This window comes from Ictalurus furcatus, chromosome 9 (assembly GCF_023375685.1).
Source record: "Ictalurus furcatus strain D&B chromosome 9, Billie_1.0, whole genome shotgun sequence".
NCBI classification, from domain to species: domain Eukaryota; kingdom Metazoa; phylum Chordata; class Actinopteri; order Siluriformes; family Ictaluridae; genus Ictalurus; species Ictalurus furcatus.
Window position 1 is genome coordinate 18,995,507 of NC_071263.1, and position 19,816 is coordinate 19,015,322.

General features: G+C 39.4%; 1 protein-coding gene across 1 annotated transcript; it reads right to left on the reverse strand.

Annotated features, from left to right (window-relative positions):
• Positions 1 to 362: 362 nt before the first annotated feature.
• Positions 363 to 19,561, reverse strand: cdc5l (CDC5 cell division cycle 5-like (S. pombe)). Its single transcript, XM_053633106.1, has 16 exons — positions 19,358 to 19,561; positions 18,344 to 18,447; positions 17,687 to 17,848; positions 17,475 to 17,602; positions 17,268 to 17,367; positions 16,845 to 17,063; positions 13,822 to 13,966; positions 11,944 to 12,132; positions 11,674 to 11,822; positions 11,415 to 11,577; positions 11,161 to 11,325; positions 6,066 to 6,146; positions 5,637 to 5,879; positions 5,308 to 5,505; positions 1,153 to 1,365; positions 363 to 974 (listed from the first exon to the last, which is right to left on the reverse strand). Exons 1-16 carry the CDS (start codon positions 19,400 to 19,402, stop codon positions 864 to 866), a joined length of 2,415 nt encoding a protein of 804 aa, XP_053489081.1. The 5' UTR covers positions 19,403 to 19,561; the 3' UTR covers positions 363 to 863.
• Positions 19,562 to 19,816: the final 255 nt, after the last annotated feature.

The window sequence follows — 19,816 nt, forward strand, 5'->3', positions numbered from 1 at the left end:
CTTCTATTAGTCTTATGTGAACTTATGCAACCTCAAACCCCATGCCCGACGATAATTATACGATTACATTTCATTATGACATGGTGCTGCATTGTTTATATTAGATTCAAGCATGATTAGTAGACTAGTAACACTTGGAGAAATGTAATAAGGTACTGCACATTTAGATTTAGCATGTTTAAAGCAGCACACAGCAAAGCAATTCTGGGTGTGTACTGCACATTACAGTTTTACATAAATGATTGGATTTACATTTAGGCGCCGAGCAGGAAAGCATTTGGAGAAAATTGTTGACATCCATAGGGTTGTTGTATCGTTTTACTTTAGAGCTTACTTCCACTAAAATGTAAACTCTTCTGGGTATAAAGAGAAGGATCCTGAAAAGGTATAGGATCACTAAAATCTGTAATGCAAAACGGCAACACGGGAATTTTGAAGCTAATGATTTATTGTGTAAATAACCAGTACTCTCAAAGCCTATATCGTTCCCTGCATAATGACAGAGCAATGAAAAGGTGTAAGACCTCCTTATTCTGGATCCTGATTCTGGAAAAAGAACATCCTGTTAGATGTTTTATTTTATTTACAAAATGAGTCACAATTTCACAACCATTTTTTTTTTTAAATCTGAATGAATGAGTGGTCCTCGAAATCTTAAGTACCAGCTAAATTGCAACTGTGTATGAGAAATATGGACCACATGACTGCTGCTGAAACTGAAGGTACAGTAGCAAACATTAACATAGTACATCAACGCTGCTGAACAAATAAAACCACTCCAAAGCTTTAACTGTATTTTTGTTTTTTTTATAGATTACAGTGTAGACACAGCCACGGTGGAGTTTTTGAGTCCCAGATCACATTCAGAACTTCTCTGAAGAAAGCAAAGTTTCCTTCTCAAGGAGAAGATCAGCAAACCTCTGCTGGAGCTCCTTCTCTCGGTCCTGTTGCCTCTGCACATCTTCTCTCAAAGCCTGAAAAAAAAAGAAGAAAAAAAAAAAAGAGCACGCACAATGTCAGTCTATTTTTATTCTATTTATGTCTAACAGGCGCAAACACAGCACCAGAAGTGGAAACGGCTACATTCCTACATTCTAACTCATTTCAAGTTATGAGCACAATGTTCTACTACAGCCAGCTAGTCTGAATCACCTCCTTTCTGCGTGGGATGGCCATGTCCTCCTGCTTCTTTAGCTCCTGGAAGGTGTGCAACTCCATGTGGGCCTGCTCCACCTGGTCCCACAGGTCACTGAGCTGCTTCATCAGACCCATGGCCCGAGACTGGTATCCCCCCAAAAGAATCTTCATCTTCTTCTCCATCTTAGCTGCCCGTTTAGCCTCTGTTGTCATGTGCCCTCTGTTGACCTATATCAAACCAAATAATAGCAGAGCAATGCTTTAGTTAGTGTCCAAATCAGCTTTCTATAACTTTGTGAATCCTGCGTCGCCATAATATACAACTTGTATACTACATGAGCTGTAGTTTAACAGCTAGACTTTGATAATTAATCTAATAATATGTAGGGAAATCATTTGAAGTGATTCAAAACAACATGGGACATGCAAATGAATCGGCAAGTTTAATAACAACAAATTGAGCAGGAAACATGTCATCAACAGCCCAGTATTAATGCGTGTAATTATCAAGCCCTCTCACACAAAGTAAGCAACAGCTCATTTTAGAAGCAAAAAGAAAATAGACAAGGATTTACATTTTAGTGTCTTAAAATTGGTCCCATGTGACTACTAAGGCCCACATCTGGACACATTGGTGTTCGTACTACTGTTATACACCTACAGAGCACTTTATTAGGAGCACTATACTAATACTGGTACGGCCTCCATTTGCTCTCAAAACAAATAGAACCATTCCAGATTCTTGACATGACTGCACCATGCAATTCCTACAGATTTTCCAGGCACACTTTCAGCGAATCACCCGTTCTACCACATCCCAAAGGTATTGATTTGGTGACCAGGAAGGCCACTGAAGAACACTGAACTCTGTGACATGGTGCATTATCTTGGAATTAGCCATTAGAAGATGGGTAACTTGAGTCCATGAAGGGATGCACATGGTCAGCAACATTACACAGTAGGCTGTGGCATTCAAGGGATGATTGATTTGTATTAACAGGCCCAAGGTGTGTTAAGAGAACATTCCCCACACCATTACACCACCTCAACCAGTCGGGACTGTTGACAAGGCAGGTTGGGTCCATGAAGTCATGCAGTTGGTGCCAAATTCTGACCCTACCATCTGTGTGCCTCAGCAGAAATCGGGATTCATCAGACCAGTCTACATTTTTCCAGTCTTCAACTGTCCAGTTTTGGTGAGCCTGTGCCCACCGTAGCCTCAGATTCCTGTTCTTGGCTGACTTAAGTGGAAGTGTTTTGCATTCTGAGATGCTTTTCTGCTCACCACAACTGGACAGAGTGGTTATCGACGTTACTGTAGCCTTCATGTCTGCTCAAACCGGTCTGGCCATTCTCCAATTACCTCAAACAAGGTGTTCACGTCTGCCATACGATTCTCTCTAATATGAGCCAATATTAGCACCTTGGTAAAATATCTTTTTTAAACAGGGGGTGTTTTAATACTGCTTCATTCTTTCATACTGTATGACATCAACTTTAAATATTACAACTCAATCTTTAAAAAAAAAAAAATTATATAGGGCTTGGAGGTTTAAGGTTTGGGCATGTGCATTCAGCTGTTGGATGGCAGTGTTAAAGGAAACATTTTAATACCATTGGATGGTAATAGCTATATTAAAGCATTTACTAAATGGTCGGAAAGCAAGCAAATAAATCTCCAGGCATGAGCTTGATACGGTCATGCTGGGCATGTTTTAGAAGCAAATTGCACAGTTACAATACACCCACAATGTTCTTTGATATTGACAGGATATTTGAGTTTATAGCTAGGGATGGGTATCGTTAAGGGTTTAATGGTATTACTACTCTTACCGATACTGCTTATCGATCCGGTACTTTAACGGTATTCTTTTCAATACTTTGTGTTAGTGTTTTTTTTTTTAATAAAACCAAACAAACAAAAAAAACAAACAAATCAAAAACAAAATTAACCTTGCTTTATTTTTATAAAATAAGTTTATTATACATCTATTTGTAAATGTACCAGTGTGAAGGCATTTTTTATTGTTCGAGATGTATATACACTGCAGAAAAAAACACCTCTAAAGTTTTATATGTAGGCTATTTGTAAAGTAACTGAAAGTGATGTGCATTTAATAGCCTAAATGATTACATACTAATTTATTTCTTTATTTGCGACTTTAAAAACCAGTAGGAAATATTTTTAATGCGTAATATCCTTTCACCAGAATGAAAAACATCATTAAGGTAAGCAAACCAATTAGGGTGATTTTACATTTATTTTAAATGGCGTGAAAAACGTTGATTCAACATGACTAATGAGCAAAAAGCTGTTGGTTCAACGTCAGAGATGAACATTGTGTCGATGCCACGAGAGACCTCGATTATGTGAGGACTATTACGTCTGTTATTTGGGAAGGCTGCTAGCATACATACCTGACGTAGATGGGCAACCAGAGACGCGCTAGCTAGGCAGTCGAAAACTTTGCATTTCTCTGTCTGCACATAATGCACTACTGAAAGATGCTTTGACGGACTGTTTGCGTTTCCGCCCTTACAAGCAAAAATCTTGTTGCACTTGTGGCAATGAGTGTTGTCTGTCTCAGCTCTAGTGAACTGTAACCACACTTTTGAACGTTTGGTTCTCTCGGCCATCGTCACTCCGTGTATTAAGTGGAAGCTTTCATGTTGTGTGCGCGCGCTCGCTGTTGCGTGTAACAGACAAGAGATCTCATTTCTGGATTGCGAATAACAAATGCAGACAAATGTCTTAATATTATCACAAATTACAAATGGTTGGTGAGCTAAAAATGTGCAAAATAATGTTTATTTAGCAATAATTAATAGAAAATATATTTTCTTAATCTCTCCAGTACCAAAAGCAGAAGCGATAGCGTCAGAGTTTATCGATAGTACGGTACCCATCCCTATTTATAGCCCTGTGCATTGTGGTCAAGTTAATTAGAGCTGTATTTGTGAGGCAATCTTTAAAACTCTGACACACCTACACTCTTACTACACAATGACTAAATTTATGCAACGCTACTCACTTTTTAATTTACGTACCCGTCTTTACATACGCATGAATATTAAAAGCACATTAATAAGTGGCTACACAGACAGATGACAGTATGTCGTCCAATTTGAGTAGTATTTCCGGGTCTGGTTTTGAAGTGACATCAGGCTGCTTTTGGCACATTTAGCAAGTCTGCTACTGAACACTTGGATCATAGTGGTCAATGAACATGCAGGCAAGACACATAAAAACAACCAGGTGTGAAAGGCTAGGCACCTGATTTGCCCACTTGTGATCCGATCACCCAAGACTGATGTTAACATCCAGTCTGCACAGGGCTTTTGTTTACTCTGTGTGGTTGAGCCAGCGGGTAAGGTGAAAGTGTGCCGCCATTTATGGACCCTACCACAGATATCACCCTGAACCCCTCTAAAATGCCGCTACTCCAAGCCACTTCTGAGGCCTGTTAATAAATGTGGAATGCAGCTGCTGTTAACATAAATCCTGTTGATTCTCTGAATGAAGGGAGTGCAGCGACACTTAGCCCTCTGCTCCCTCCCCCATTCCTGTGAGTGTGCTGCTGTGTGAATAGGCTCCAAGTTTCCGCCAATGTTTCAGCCAAGAAATATGAAACAAATGCACCCTTTGTGAGACAGGGGTTGCCTTGATTAACTGAAACTTTGCACCTATACCAGCCTTAAAACTAAAGCCAACTGACTGTCTTTTTATCTGCATTAAAATCAGTGTTTCCATAGGAACAAATTTTTATTTTAGATTTTAAAAAAAACTCATTTTTATCTTCAAATTCATGAATACTGACTGGAGGACCGCTCTGTTTCTCTTGAGTGATGTGAAATTGAGAAATAAAACTTTAAGCACCAAGTGCATTTTAAATGAGCTTACAATATATTACCTGCCTCCTACATACTGATCCAGAGATTAATTAATGACATTACTTTACGAATGATGTGCTTAATTATTAATTGCCTCTCCACAAACAGAATGACAGAAAAAGTAAGAACATTTGTCACTTTGATTCTGAACTGTGACAACCAAATAGTGATCAGGCCAATAATAAGTTGTCAGCACCACCTGCTGTAATGTGCAGGAACTGCAAAATAAACACATTTAATAAAAAAAAATTAAAAAAAGATGGTTTGATTTTGCTATACCTCCAGTTTCTTTTCCAGAGACTCAATCCTGTCTTTTTTGCTGGCCAGATTGGCTCTGGTGTATCGGCTCTGTCCAGGTAGGTACAGCACCTGGCTGTAACACTCCTCCCAAACTTGGTTATAGGCATCAATGGAAAGATCGCCATGACCCATCCCATGCTTCACCACCTCCATCTCTTGCCGCAGTAACTCTTTAGCCTGATGTTCATACAGTGCAACATTAATTCATCCATTCATTTACATCATGAACAGGTGGCATCAAAGAATTGTTGCTTTTTAAATCTGTGTAAAGTACATTTAATAAACAAGTTGGTGCACACAACGCTTACCTTTTTGAGGTCCTCCTCTGCCACTTTTTCATAGGGCGATTTCTCCAGGTAGGCAACATGCTCAGTGCTGGTAGAACCTGAGCCTGCTCCTTTACCTTTCTTAGCCAGGACTTCTGTGTATGGATGGTGCAGACTGTCATAGTGGATCATGGTGATCATCTCTTTCTTTATGAGCTCCTCTGCCAGCTGCAGCTCTGTGAGAGGAGGCTCCACATTCTGAGGCCTCAGAATAGTCTCATTTACCTGATTACAGAAACATCATTACAGCACACACTACTACAGCATACATTTGACTGACTCATCAGGGTACTCTTAAGTTAACTGAACTGAAATGGAAAAGGCCAACTTTAGGATTCATTTGTGAAACCATTAAAGCATGATGAGGATTTGGACAATGGTTTATCAACAATCAGAGAAGACAGAGCTCACCTCTGAGGGCCTGGGAAAATTCCTCTGCACTGGTGTGTGTCTCTGCCTCAGCTCTTTCTCTCGCTCAGCTTCTCTGACTGCCTGCAATAGCATCATGTAATAACATGAATCATTAATAGACTACTATATGGCCTGACATGAGCACAGAATATATACTCTAGTGCAGGGGTACACACTTTGTACACCTTATGTAGTATACTACATATCGTGCACACCATTTGATATTTAGCCACAGAAAAACTGCGATGGGAAAAACACAACCAAATTATATTTCTACAAATATATAAAGTAGCTTTCTGTCTTTATACATTTTTCTTTATATATTCAAGATTATAACTTAATGTGCATTAAAACCATTCATACAAGTACAAATAGTTGAAAGAGACACTACTTCTTGACATGTTGTACACTAAACTTCATCTTGTCATCTAGAGACCAGAGAGGTGCCAATTCTTTACTTCCATTCATGCTCCGCTCTGCTTTTCAGAAACTTGGCCTAACTGCAGTCATTGTTTTCAGTTTAATAGCCAACAATAGCAATTTAGACTGTCTATGTTTATCATTCTGTGGCCTTGAGGTCATCTATATGCACTTCACATTGTAGAGCAGTATTTAATACTTAATGCTTTTTTGTTTTTTTCAATAATTTCACATTAATGTGAGTTATTTTGGACTGTTACTCTTCAGACTTGATCAGCTATGGGCATGAACGAAGCATTGTTTAATCTGATGCTATAGTTACGTTTGTGTCCATTTGTCTATGTAATTTGTACATTTTTGATGTAACCCTTTTATATGATGATGTGGTTACAATGATGTATTACATCACTGACTGTGATCGGTAATGATGGATCATTGCAGTGATTGGTCATGTGTTGATTTTAAATGACACGGTGTTGAATAGATTGTATGGATATGCCTGATGGAGGTCATGGGACCGAAACGTTGTGAATAAAGCTAATTTGATGCGTGTGCAAGTACTATTAACCCCTTAAGCCCCAACACTTGCGTTCCATTCCGCCGGCAGAATGGAAAACGACTTATCGGATATTTTCAATTAGTATAAACAAATGAATTATTTTATTGCCGCAGTTCTGGTACAAGAGTAGTCAGGACACTGGTGGCTTTCAGTGTGTGCAGTTTCATGACCGTGTGCTTAACTGCTGGTGTGCAGGGGGATGGGAAAGGGGCGGAGGTTGAGCCCCCTGCTGGGCAAACAATTCACACCTCTCCACAAAAACATTGAGACAGAGAAATCGGAGAGCATGACAAGCTTTTTTGATAGTAAAACACTGTATACAACTGCCACAATAAAATTATGACATTTAAACCCAAGTCGGACTTGTATAAACGTTTACTAACTTACTTTACCTACATAGACGAAAATCCAGCTCGCTTGATTTTATAAATCATGCACATTTCCATTGGTATATACTCCAACAGCTTTATTGAAGAAAACAAATGCAAAGTTCCACATTTAATCAAAAATGTCCTCTTCAAAATGCATTAAGTGTTTTGGTATCCCACTCCTCTGGAATGTAGTAGCTAGCCATAAACTGAACTGAGACACATTCTAAAAAAAAAAAAAAAAAAAAAAAAAAAAAAAACAACTAATCTGCTTTAGCTATGCTGAACACCAACACCCACCTCCTAAATTTTAATCGGGCAGTGCCACTTGATTGACACCCACATGGACCAATTGTAGACACTTCTAGCTTTCAAACGACACCTTAATTGCTAAGATTGGCCATTCAGAGACAGAGTTATAGCAATGCGTAAAAGTCGGCACTAGCCAGTTTACGTGCCACTTATTGGTCTAGAGCTGTCTGTATGCTGGCAGTCAGCATGGACAGGCGAATCAGCTTGTAGGGCCAGACGGGTTTGTTATGCAACCACCCTTGGTGGCTATTTACACCTAGTTGACTTCACCCAAAAGGTGATGGTGAGTTTTGGCGTGTTTTGGTCATTGTTACATTTGCAGTCTCAGATAGCTTTCTCAGCGTTTTCCCTTGCTTTTTGCTCAGCGCGCGGTTTATAACGATGGCGCATTCCCGAAAAAGCCTGGCTTTGCCAGAAATTTTGGAGGAATTACTTAGGAGTGACTCTAGCGAGGAATTGGAGGGTTTTTCGGAGGAAGATAGCGTGGATACAGATGAGGAGCAAGCATTCCAGCAATGATTGGACCGGCTTCTTGACATGTAAGCTATTTTGCTAGCTGTTTTTCTTGTATTGTCAAAATTCACGTTTGCGCATAGCATGGCACTGATTTTTTTGCATGTAGCATGACTGCGTTTTTTTTTTTAGCATGGATTTTTAGCTTGTGAAGCGGCAGCTGTTGGCGAAGTGTTGCAGGTGGCAGAGAGCAGGCCATGCTACCCAGTAACCATCATGGACACCTTTGCCTCTGCTAAGAAAGACAAAGTCACAGCTGGGAGTTGACACTGTGTACTCTGCCTTCAAAGGAAGAGTACAGCAAAACAATTTATAAGTGCCGGTCTTGTGATGTCCCTCTCTGTATTATACCGGACCGTCTTTGTTTCACTGAGTGGCATGATCTCAAGGACAGCCAAGCTCTGTGAGCTCAACCATTCAGAGTGATTTTCAAACAGTCTTTTTTTACTTGTTCAAATGTTTTGTACTTCTATTCATGTTCTCCATTTCTAGTTCCAATTTTCCATTTTTCTGCTATATTTAAATAGTTTTTTTGCCTCCCAACCCCACATCCATGTCATAGGAGGTGGAAACAGCACCTTCTGCATGCCTATATGTGACTAGAATATTATGTGACAGTGCTGGCTAATGGGGCTCTGGTGCTATTTTTAATAAACATTATATTTTATGAGTATGTTTCAGACTTTTTTGTGTGTGTGAAAACAGACTTCATGCTACTACCATTTGTTTTTAATATTGTGCCATTTGGAGAGGTTATTTTGTGCATTTTTTTTTAATGTTCTAGAAGTCTGCAAGTTTTAAAGGCTTTATGCCATTTTTATAAGCTTTGTGCTATTTAGAGAGGTTTTGTGCCATTTTGGAGAGGTTTTTACCTGTGTTTGGATAACCTTACACACAATTTTAGTGGTTTGAGATAACTTCCACATATTTGGGTGTTCATGGACAAGTACGTGGGGCATCTTTGAGACCAGGAATGGGGTTGAGATCAACATTTGCTGTGAAGATATAACGTGTGTTAAAAGTAATTAAATTTTTTTATAATTAAAAAAAAAAAAAAAAAATCTGAATATATTGCCCCAGGTAGGCTAGGTAAAAGAAGAAATACTTGAAATAACTGCTAATTCTTAAAGTCTTAGGTAGGGATGCATTGAATGTTCGGCCTCCGAAATTATTCAGCTGAAAATAGCAAATAAAAAAAAAGAATAAAAGCACTTTCGCTGTTCTGCCGAATAAGTGAAAAGGCCAAATAAATTTGACCGAAAATGGCGTGTTTGACGTGACCATATAGCCTAGCAACCAGAGTGAGACGCGTGAATGTCACGACCTCCACTTCCGGCAGCGCGCTCGGAGAGATGAGGGGGCGCGCGCGCATGCACGATCTACGTGCACGAGTGCTTTTCGGATGTTGACAACCGTGACAATGTTTACTGTGGACACGTGCGTTTGTTTTGTTTCTGTTCCGGAGTATTCGGTCACGTCGCGAGATGTAAGGGAGTAGAGTACGGAAGCAGATGCAGGTAAAGATGTATTTATTTAAGGGTAGGCAGACAACTAAATCTATCAAGGAACATAACATTAACAACGTATCTAACTATACTATATCTACTATAATACTCTGCGAGGAGTACAGGGACGCGATCGGTATATATCCCCAATATAATCAGCCATATATAACCGGATAGAACCATTTTTTCACTCGTCAATGCACTTTTTTGTTGTAGGCTACAGTGTGTTCCATTCTTTCAGCAGTCAGTTAGAGGCCTAACATATGCTATTCAAGGGGGGCTCAAAGATGACCACATAAAGATATTTTTATTTTACTAATTTATTTATTTAAAGTTATATTGTGCCTTGTTGGTAGCCTATGCCTGCTGGAATGAAAAAAAAATGTTGTGTTAAATAGATATTTTGAAATCGTAGTTTTTGTAATTGATTTTTTTTCCTTTGAAAAGCAAGACAGAATAGTAAAAAGCACATTTTTGACCATTTAATTTATGCAATGGTGAAAAAAAAGGGCAAAATAAATGGAAAAAACGTGTTCGGTATTCGGCCAAGTTTTTCATTATATTCGCCTTGGCCAAGAATTTTCATTTCGGTGCATCCCTAGTCTTAAGTGTCTTTCATATGAGCCATTAACCACTACTGTGGTGTGTGAGATCACAAAACAAATCGATCAATGCTGAACACAGGTACCCCCAAAACAGACAAAAATGGCATTTTTTGGCTACTGGGAAAAGAGGTTAATGTGCGGGATTTTTATTTTTTTTTTTACATTTTTGTTTTTAATAGGACTTTAACACAACTAAAATATTGTGCTGGAGAATGGTCAGAGAAAACAGGCTGCTCTTTGATCATTCCTAATTTCACTGTTCAAATGCTATTTTAATTTCCATGACATTTATGTATATTCGTTTAAACCAGCTTTTCCTAAACATTCTGGGCGAATTGACCCCGGTGTCGATACTCTAAGTTAATTCATTTAACGCAAACGTTATTTTCACGTTTAAGTATAAATTTTTCTACCTGAACATTGGACATATGTCTTCCAAGGAGAAGGAGACATTTGTTACTTGTCATTTTTGGAGCTCTCTGCCACCTGCAATTGCAATGCAAAAACTGAAAATCCTTTTCATTCTCCTCCAAATGTCCACTAAACACTGCTGAAACAGCTTACAAATATTCTGGCTAATTTCTGGGCCTGAAAGATGAAAAATTAAGTCTGAAGGGGGAAGAAAAACAAGCCAAAACAAACAAAAACAAGAAAAATAAACTAGGAATCTGTTCCATTGCAATATTACCAAGTTTGAGGTATTTCTGAACTTATATGCTTACTGTAGGCCTAGAAACACTTAAACGTTTGAATTCAATAATGAAATTTTTTAAAGAAAACATGATTAGCAGCAGAGCAAGTGAAATCCCTGACCTGTTTACAGAGCTCAATATCAGCTGCGTCCTCCACATAGCTCTCGTCCACCTCTGGCTCTTCCATCTCCCTCTCAGCGTTCTCAGGCAGCACGATCTCGAAGTCATTCTTGGGCAGTGGAAGAGACATTAGCCCCAACTTCAGGTGCTCGCGAGACTCCCGTTGCTGGAAAATATACATGACATTAAAATTCTGCAGGGAGATACTCAAGAAGAAGAGAATTCTTCTCATGTGGCTTTTTTTTTCCTACCCACCAAGTGTTTGGCATAAGCTGGATCTGCGTAATCCACCACACCATCCTCAGCATTGATGTTGAGTTTGTCCCGTAGGGGCGTGCGACCTGGGGTCACTCCTATTGAAGGCTTTGGGGTCATGCCACTGTGAGGGGTCAAACCCTCGGCACCATGACTAGGAGTTCTGCCAAAGATTTTATAATTCAAGGCTGTCATTGGTTTGATACGTTTTGCAATCATCATAATCTGATCTTACTAAAATATTCACTCTGTACAGTACCTGAAAGGTGTAGAGAGCATAGTGTTGGGGGTCTGGACCACCTGCCTCTGTGGGGTGACCCCGGAGAAATCACTCTCATGCAAAGGAGTATTTAGACCACCCTTCAGAGGGGTGTCCACATTAGTAAGCGCCATCAGATTCTGGGCTTCCTAGAGTGAGTGTAAAAGAAATACCAGATTAGATCAGATAGTGGGCATGAAATTATGCTCAAATAGGTTTTAACATGTCAATGTTTTGGTTTGACAGATTGAAAACGAAACACTGAGATACCTGTAGAATCTTGTCCTGTGCTGCGGGAGTCTGAGGTGTGCGCAGGGCCATGCTGTTATTGGTGACGTTGTACTCAGAAAGCAGAGCGCTGGAAGCAGAGTTTGTGATTCCAGACTCTTCAGCGGTTTGACGAGCGATTTCGCTGGCTTGGCCGAGTTTCACCACCTCCTCCAGTTCAGCATCAGATATCTGACCAAGAGAACACAGTTATATAAATCTGTATAACCATGTACAGTATCTCACAAAAGTGAGTACACCCCTCACATTTTTGATTATAGCTTTTCATGTGACAACACTGAAGAAATTACACTTTGCTACAATGTAAAGTAGTGAGTGTACAGCTTGTATAACAATGTAAATTTGCTGTCACCTCAAACTAACTCCACACACAGCCATTAATGCCTAAACTGCTGGCAACAAAAGTGAGTACACCCCTAAGTGAAAATGTGCAAATTGGGCCCAAAGTGTCAATATTTTGTGTGGCCACCATTATTTTCCAGCACTGCCTTAACCCTCGTGGGCATGGAGTTCATCAGAGCTTCACAGGAGCTGGCATCACGGAGCTGGTGGATGTTAGAGACCTTGTGCTCCTCCACCTTCCGTTTGAGGATGCACCACAGATGCTCAATAGGGTTTAGGTCGGGAGACATGCTTGGCCAGTCCCATCATCTTCACCTTCTTTAGCAAGGCAGCGGTCGTCTTGGAGGTGTGTTTGGGGTCTTTATCATGCTGGAATACTGCCCTGCGACCCAGTCTCCGAAGGGAGGGGATCAAGATCTGCTTCAGTATGTCACAGTACATGTTGGCATTCATGGTTCCCTCAATGAACTGTAGCTCCCCAGTGCCGACAGCACTCATGCAGCCCCAGACCATGACACTCCCACCACCATGCTTAACTGTAGGCTAGACACACTTGTCTTTGTACTCCTCATCTGGTTGCCGCCACACACGCTTGACACCATCTGAACCAAATAAGTTTATCTTGGTCTCATCAGACCACAGGACATGGTTCCATTAATCCATGTCCTTAGTCTGCTTGTATTCAGCAAACTGTTCGCAGGCTTTCTTGCGCATCATCTTTAGAAGAGGCTTCCTTCTGGGATGACAGTCATGCACACCAATTTGACGCAGTGTGCGGCGTATTCTCCGAGCTCTGACAGGCTGACCCCCAACCCCTTCAACCTCTGCAGCAATGTTGGCAGCACTCATACGTCTATTTCCCAAAGACAACCTCTGGATATGACGCTGAACACGTGCACTCAACTTCTTTGGTCGACCATGGCAAGGCCTGTTCTGAGTGGAACCTGTCCTGTTAAACCGCTGTATGGTCTTGGTCACCGTGCTGCAGCTCAGTGTCAGGGTCTTGGCAATCTTCTTATAGCCTAGGCCATCTTTATATAGAGCAACAATTCTTTTTTTTCAGATCCTCAGAGTGTTCTTTACCCTGAGGTGCCATGTTGAACTTCCAGTGACCAGTATGAGGGAGTGTGAGAGCGATGACACCAAATTTAACACACCTGCTCCCCATTCACACCTGAGACCTTGTAACACTAACAAGTCACATGACACCGGGGAGGGAAAAAGGCTAATTGGGCCCAATTTGGACATTTTCACTTAGGGGTGTACTCACTTTTGTTGCCAGCGGTTTAGACATTAATGGCTGTGTTTTGAGTTATTTTGAGGGGACAGCAAATTTACACTGTTACACATGCTGTACACTCACTACTTTACATTGTAGCAAAGTGTCATTTCTTCCATGTTGTCACATGAAAAGATATAATCAAATATTTACAAAAACGTGAGAGGTGTACTCACTTTTGTGAGATACTGTATTTGTACAAAACTTAATTTTCCACAGAAGAATATATGGCTGTTTACCTGTGGTGCAGGAAGCACTAGCTTGCTCCTTTTTTTCGTGAACTCTGACACCCCACTAGTCTGCAAAATGGCAGAGGGAAGGTCGGACTCTTTCTTCTTCTTGATCTTCTGTTTATCCTTTTTACGCTCACGCTCTTCTTTCTCACTATGGCAGACCATGAAAAAACCATTCAATTATAGCGGTGCAAAAGAAATCAATTATCTACAATTTTCACGTGAGACTTATCTTTTACATTTGAATTCAATTTACACTTTCTGAAAAGGTCCCTTTTGTTAGGTGTGCCAATGAATCAATCCAGCACTGAATCCATCAATGAATCAATCTAAAAACTGTTCAACCACAATCAAAAATAACTATTTAAAAGGTTTGTTTTAGCATAAAATTGTACAATTTGACAAAATTTATAAAGCTTTTAAAGATACAGTACAAAACATCAGTTCATTCGAAATACGAATATGGTATGTCATTAAAATTTTTTTTAAGTTGTATAAAAAGATATCGCAATGCCTGCAATCTCTGAGTCTATTGTGACAATTATAGAGCTGCACAATTAATCAAATATCGATCGCGATTACGATTTTAACTGCCCACGATTAAATGAACATGATTGACTGTGATTAACGTTTCAAGTTCGTCCTACGCTCATAGAAAACTCCGCTGCACATCAAATCAAGTGTCTTCCTACATTTACAGCCAATCACCATACAGCGGCACATGGATGACGTCATTTTGTAGTGCCAAAACCCGGAAACAAAGTTAGCATTTTAGCCCTCGACTTTGCAGATAAACTCGGGGCTCTACAGTGTGACCATTTCACTCGCATTTGTAACTGAACAGTACTTTGTGCGACTGTGAATAAATATTTATTCGCACTGGCACGAGTGACCTGTTCGGAGTTGTATAAAACAATCGGAATAAAAGCTACAGGAAGTCCAAAATACATCTACACTGCGCAACACTTTACTTTCACACTGCTTTTCATCTCCGCAGTCAACCGAACAAGTGTGGAAATACTGCAGAGAAGCCATTATGATGAACAGTAACTCTGTACATCATCTGCTTCTCTCAACTTTCCAATCTCACAAACCGCCATCTTTTATTGATCCTGCAAAATGACCTGAACTTGCACCTGCTTGTGTAGTCACAGCGGCTTCGTACAGAGTAAATTAATAATAATGCTAACGCTACAAGGTGGGTTTAATTCAAACTTCTTTATTAAAAAATTCCTCACCAATCATAATCAAGATTAGCAACTGTTCGGTCTGTAAACTTACAGTACACTGCACCTCTCCATTCACTCTCTTCACTAACTCTAAAACATAACTCTGTTCATTTCATTTAAACTCAGGGTTGCCAGATAGCACCAGAAAAGTCAACTCCAGTTTCCATGTTTTGATTTAATCCCCCCAAAACACAATATTATATAAGCAGACATAGACACTGTACTGGGGGAACTGATCTAAAACTGATCAACAAAAATAAAACTACTAAAATGTAAAGACAGAAAATGTGCGTAGTTATAAATAAATCATTTAATATAAAAAAATTGATATAATAATTTCATAAAATATAAATAAAATGAGAAATGAAATAATGTTTCATTTCTATGGGTTGCATTTAATAGCAATTTGACATTAAGCTTAGTTCGTTATCTCCTTAGAAAGCTATTAGCCTTTTTCCTAATATGGATCATTTAGTGTTAATATACGTTTTATTAGGACTCTAATGTTTAAGATATTTAAAAATAAATAATTTATGCTTTTTATTTATCAATTAACCAACAGTATCTCATTGCTATAATTTTAATTAAATTAACAGTGACCATGAGCAAAGAGCTTACATTTAACTGTTTATGACCTCCTGATTAAAGTTTAAATAAAAAAAAGATTGGTACCTGGATCGCTATCGGCCGTAAAAAATCCTAATCAGCGCATCCCTAATGAACACCATTAAACTAAAGCGCTTTGCATCTGGTGGATAAATGAACTCACCCAATCACATCCTATATGAGATTATTCAGATATATACACACACACACACACACACACACACACACACACACACACACGATATACACAGAGCGGTTCGAGAACTGACTCCAGCCCAGATCCATGACAATGGGAAATGTCTAATATTGTAGCTTTAAATATATTTAAGAGGAGCAGACTTCAAACACTGAACAGTGATGTTTATTGTACTTGTTTACAAGGTTGTGAGGGAAATTATTCATTTTTACTTTGTAATTATTTTGTTCTGTTCAGAGGATAACACCTAAGAAGGCCATGTGATGTCACTGAGATCAGTACATAATGTTTACCTGCTTACAGAGACACAAACATCATGTTCTGTTCAAGGTTCGTCTGCACATCTTCTAAGACCCTAAAACAAAGCCTGTTTGACCTACCTCCAACCGCTTCTTATCGGTACAGAGAAGTGTGTCATGCTCTGCGTTTCATATTATATATATATATAGTAGTGGTTCAGCACAAGCGCTTAAGAGCGCTCTCATTATTCTATCCTGCTTTTTTCTATTCTGTATTAACCATCTTTCTTTAATAAACCTTTTTACCTTCAGAGGACGAGTCTGCGAGTGTTGTCTAATTTCCACGACAAGGTGGAACAGGTTAACGGTTGTTTTTGCATACAGTCTGTAAAATTAACTGAAAATTACATTTAGTTTATCAGAAGGTAAATTAATTTGTCATGGCTCACACTATGTTCCTAAATTCTGTCATAATTGACCAGCTCATGTTCTCTCATGCCTACTTGTGTGTTATATTGTGGCATGAGAAAACTTAAAATGTGAAAGTGCAATAAAAATATGTTGTCACTAAAACCAATTAATAATCGTGATAAAAAAAAAATCGAGATCTCAATATTAAAAAAAATAAATCGGGATTATCATTTTGGCCATAATCATGCAGCCCTACATAATTATAGATATTATATCATATTGTGCAGCCCTTCAAAGAACATTCATTTAGTTATGATCTTTATACATGAGTGTGTGCCTCTCACTCACTTTCTCAGCTCTCCGTCAAGATGCTGCTGGCGAAGTCTTTTGAAGTCAGGCTCGAGTGGATCGTACTGCTCCATAGATGTATCGTAAAATCCCGGAGCAGGCTTTTTTTCAAAGGGAATCTCAGCATTGTAGTCAACACCGCGCTTTTTCTTCCGCTTCTTCTGAATATCTATGCCGGCAGCACGCAACTCTCTGCGCTTCTGCAGGGCTGCCAAGCGCCTGGGGGGGGGGATTTGGTGTTCAACAAACTACCAGCAGCTGCTCAACTAAAATGGTAGTCATTCTGGATAAAATCCACCAAGTAAATGTGATCTATTTAATGCATTACAATTTAGTACATGCATTTTTACAGCCTTCCAATAATTCCTCATGTAATCAGTACATATATACATACCCGTACACATCCAACATTAGTCATCTTACCTCGCCTCCTCTAGCTGCTTCTCCCTGGCTTTCCGCTTGGCCTTTTTTCCTTGTGTGTTTGCTAAACGAGCCCTGGCCTCAGACAACATCTCCAACTCATCTGCAGAAGAAATAAAAGCACTTCATTAACTGTCAGCAAATGAATTAAAATTTTACTGTACTCAGGTCAGACAAAGAAAGAACGTTCCAAGACGTCAGTATGAAAACCTTCATCCATGTCCACAGGGTCTGGCCTGGCCGGCTTGGTTTCAGGGTTTGGGTCGATCTCCCCTGGCTTGAGCTTGCGAGGATCATCGGTCGTGTCTTCTTCGTTGTCTCTTTGGGCAGCTTTGTCTCTGGTGTCAGAAATAAACAGTGCAGTTACAAAATTGAGTCAAACGTACTAATAATACACAAGCACAATGAGCAAGCGCGCTTACAGAAGATACTCATAGTGCTCCAGGCACTGTGCTGCGGTTCTGCCGATGATGGGAGCTATCGTTCTCCACTGGGTGGGCATCAGCTTGGCCAAATGAAGGAGCTTCTCCTCTTCTTCACGTGACCATTCTGTTTTCTTAATGCTGGGATCCAGCCATTCATACCTAGTTGAAGTTAACCAAAGAAGAGTCAGTACTTGTACATGCACGTACATTGCCACCGACTTAGAACAGCAAAACCACGGGGATGTTTGATTCGGTTACAGTAGAAATCACAACTAAATATTATCAAAAAGATATATTTAATTGTTGTGCTGTTATGGTTATTGTTCTGTTTGGCTGGTCACTTGAAGTGAACAGGTTTTAATCCAAACCTCAAGAACTCAAAGACAAGTATGCTTATAAATAATGTGTACATCGATCCAATAACAAGCTTAGTAGAAGAGAAGAAAATTCTATAGAATAAAAGAATAAAAATGCTATTCTTAGGTCATTGACAGGCAAACAACAACAAAAAATACAACAACAAAGAGACATTTTCCTGCATGTTGTACAGTGTACGGTTGTGTATGTGGCCAATAAAATGTGAATTTGAAACAACCGCGAGCAACACACATGAAACACAGAACTCTGAGTAAAGAATTAAAAAGCCAGACTCACCATCTAGCTTTACACTGTTTAGCCGACTTTCTGTGCAGCAGAGAGGCGATACGTGACCACTGATTTTTGCCATATTTCATTACAGCTGCTTTAAGGATCTCATCCTGTTGAGACAGAATGCAAAAACAGGTGGTTTAACACAAACGTCAACATAGCTAACTATACAACAAAACCTGTTATTCATCTTAATGGATAACGGGGGCATTGAAAAAAATAATCTGATGGCTGAGATAAGCATGGTAAAACTAGAATAACGTGCAAGTGTTCAATCTAGAAAGCTAATCTTACTTATAACAGGTCCATGAACCATTTATGCACACAAGGTTTATTTCCTTTTATCTAGCCAGGGAGTGATGGACTCACAGATCCGATCCATGGACTCACAGAGGCTCTGGGGTACTCATGTGTTCATGAAGCACTGCCAGGTGGTTTTTCATACAATAGTGAACATCATGATCATGATCTGTACTTACTGCTACAACTACTAATAGATTATAAACCTAACTAGTTTAATCTAATCTGAAGATTAATTACTTAAAAACAAGTATACACATTATATACCATCTTGCATTTAAATGTAACACAGTGTAACTGTTTCAGCGGGGAAAAGTTGAAGAATAAAAAAAAATCTCCAACAGTAAATATGATGCTACATGTTTCCCTAGTGTTTATACATTGGAAAAAAGTTGAGAACTCTTCCTTCATATTGTATTATAAGAATAAATCAGTCTATATACAGAAATGATCCAGATACTGTAACTAGCCAGCTAGCTTAGTAGGCTAGTTCTAAAGCTAACGCTTCTCACTAGCTTGTCGGCGTGACTTGTGAAGTCCTCGTGTTTACATTTAAAATATCGTGCTAACTAAAGTTCCATGCACGCTATTTAATCCATGTTTAAATACGCTTTAGCTGATATTTAACAGTTAACTTTATCTGGAGTAGTAGCAACGCTAGTTAGCAAATTTTGCTCGGCTATGCTAACTAGCCAGCTACGTGTTTATCGTTTAGCATACCTCAGTGTTGCGCCAAACGCCACCTTTAATCATAATTCGCGGCATCTTGACGGTTTAGTCCTCGCACACGTCCCTGGAAAATTAATTAAAAATAAGAATAGTTGAACAAACTTGGAAGTATAATGTTACGTTTCGGCTCTCAGCAAAAGAAATCATGCAAACATGGCACAGCGCGCTACTGAAGAACCAATGGCGTCCCGGGCTAGGTTGCCAGATACTATACAAATACGGGGTGCTGTTACAGGAAAATAATTATCAACAGCTGCTGGGATTTTTGGTAGGATGTGATGGTCCTAAAACAGCAGCACATCATGAAGTGTTTTATTGCTTTTAAAATTTGTAATTTTTTTAAAAGAACAACATGTAAGGCATTTCATTATTTATAATTACATTTAATGTTGTGGAACGTATGTGAGACAGTTTAGTTCCTGTTATCACTTTATAGCAGCTATAAACAGT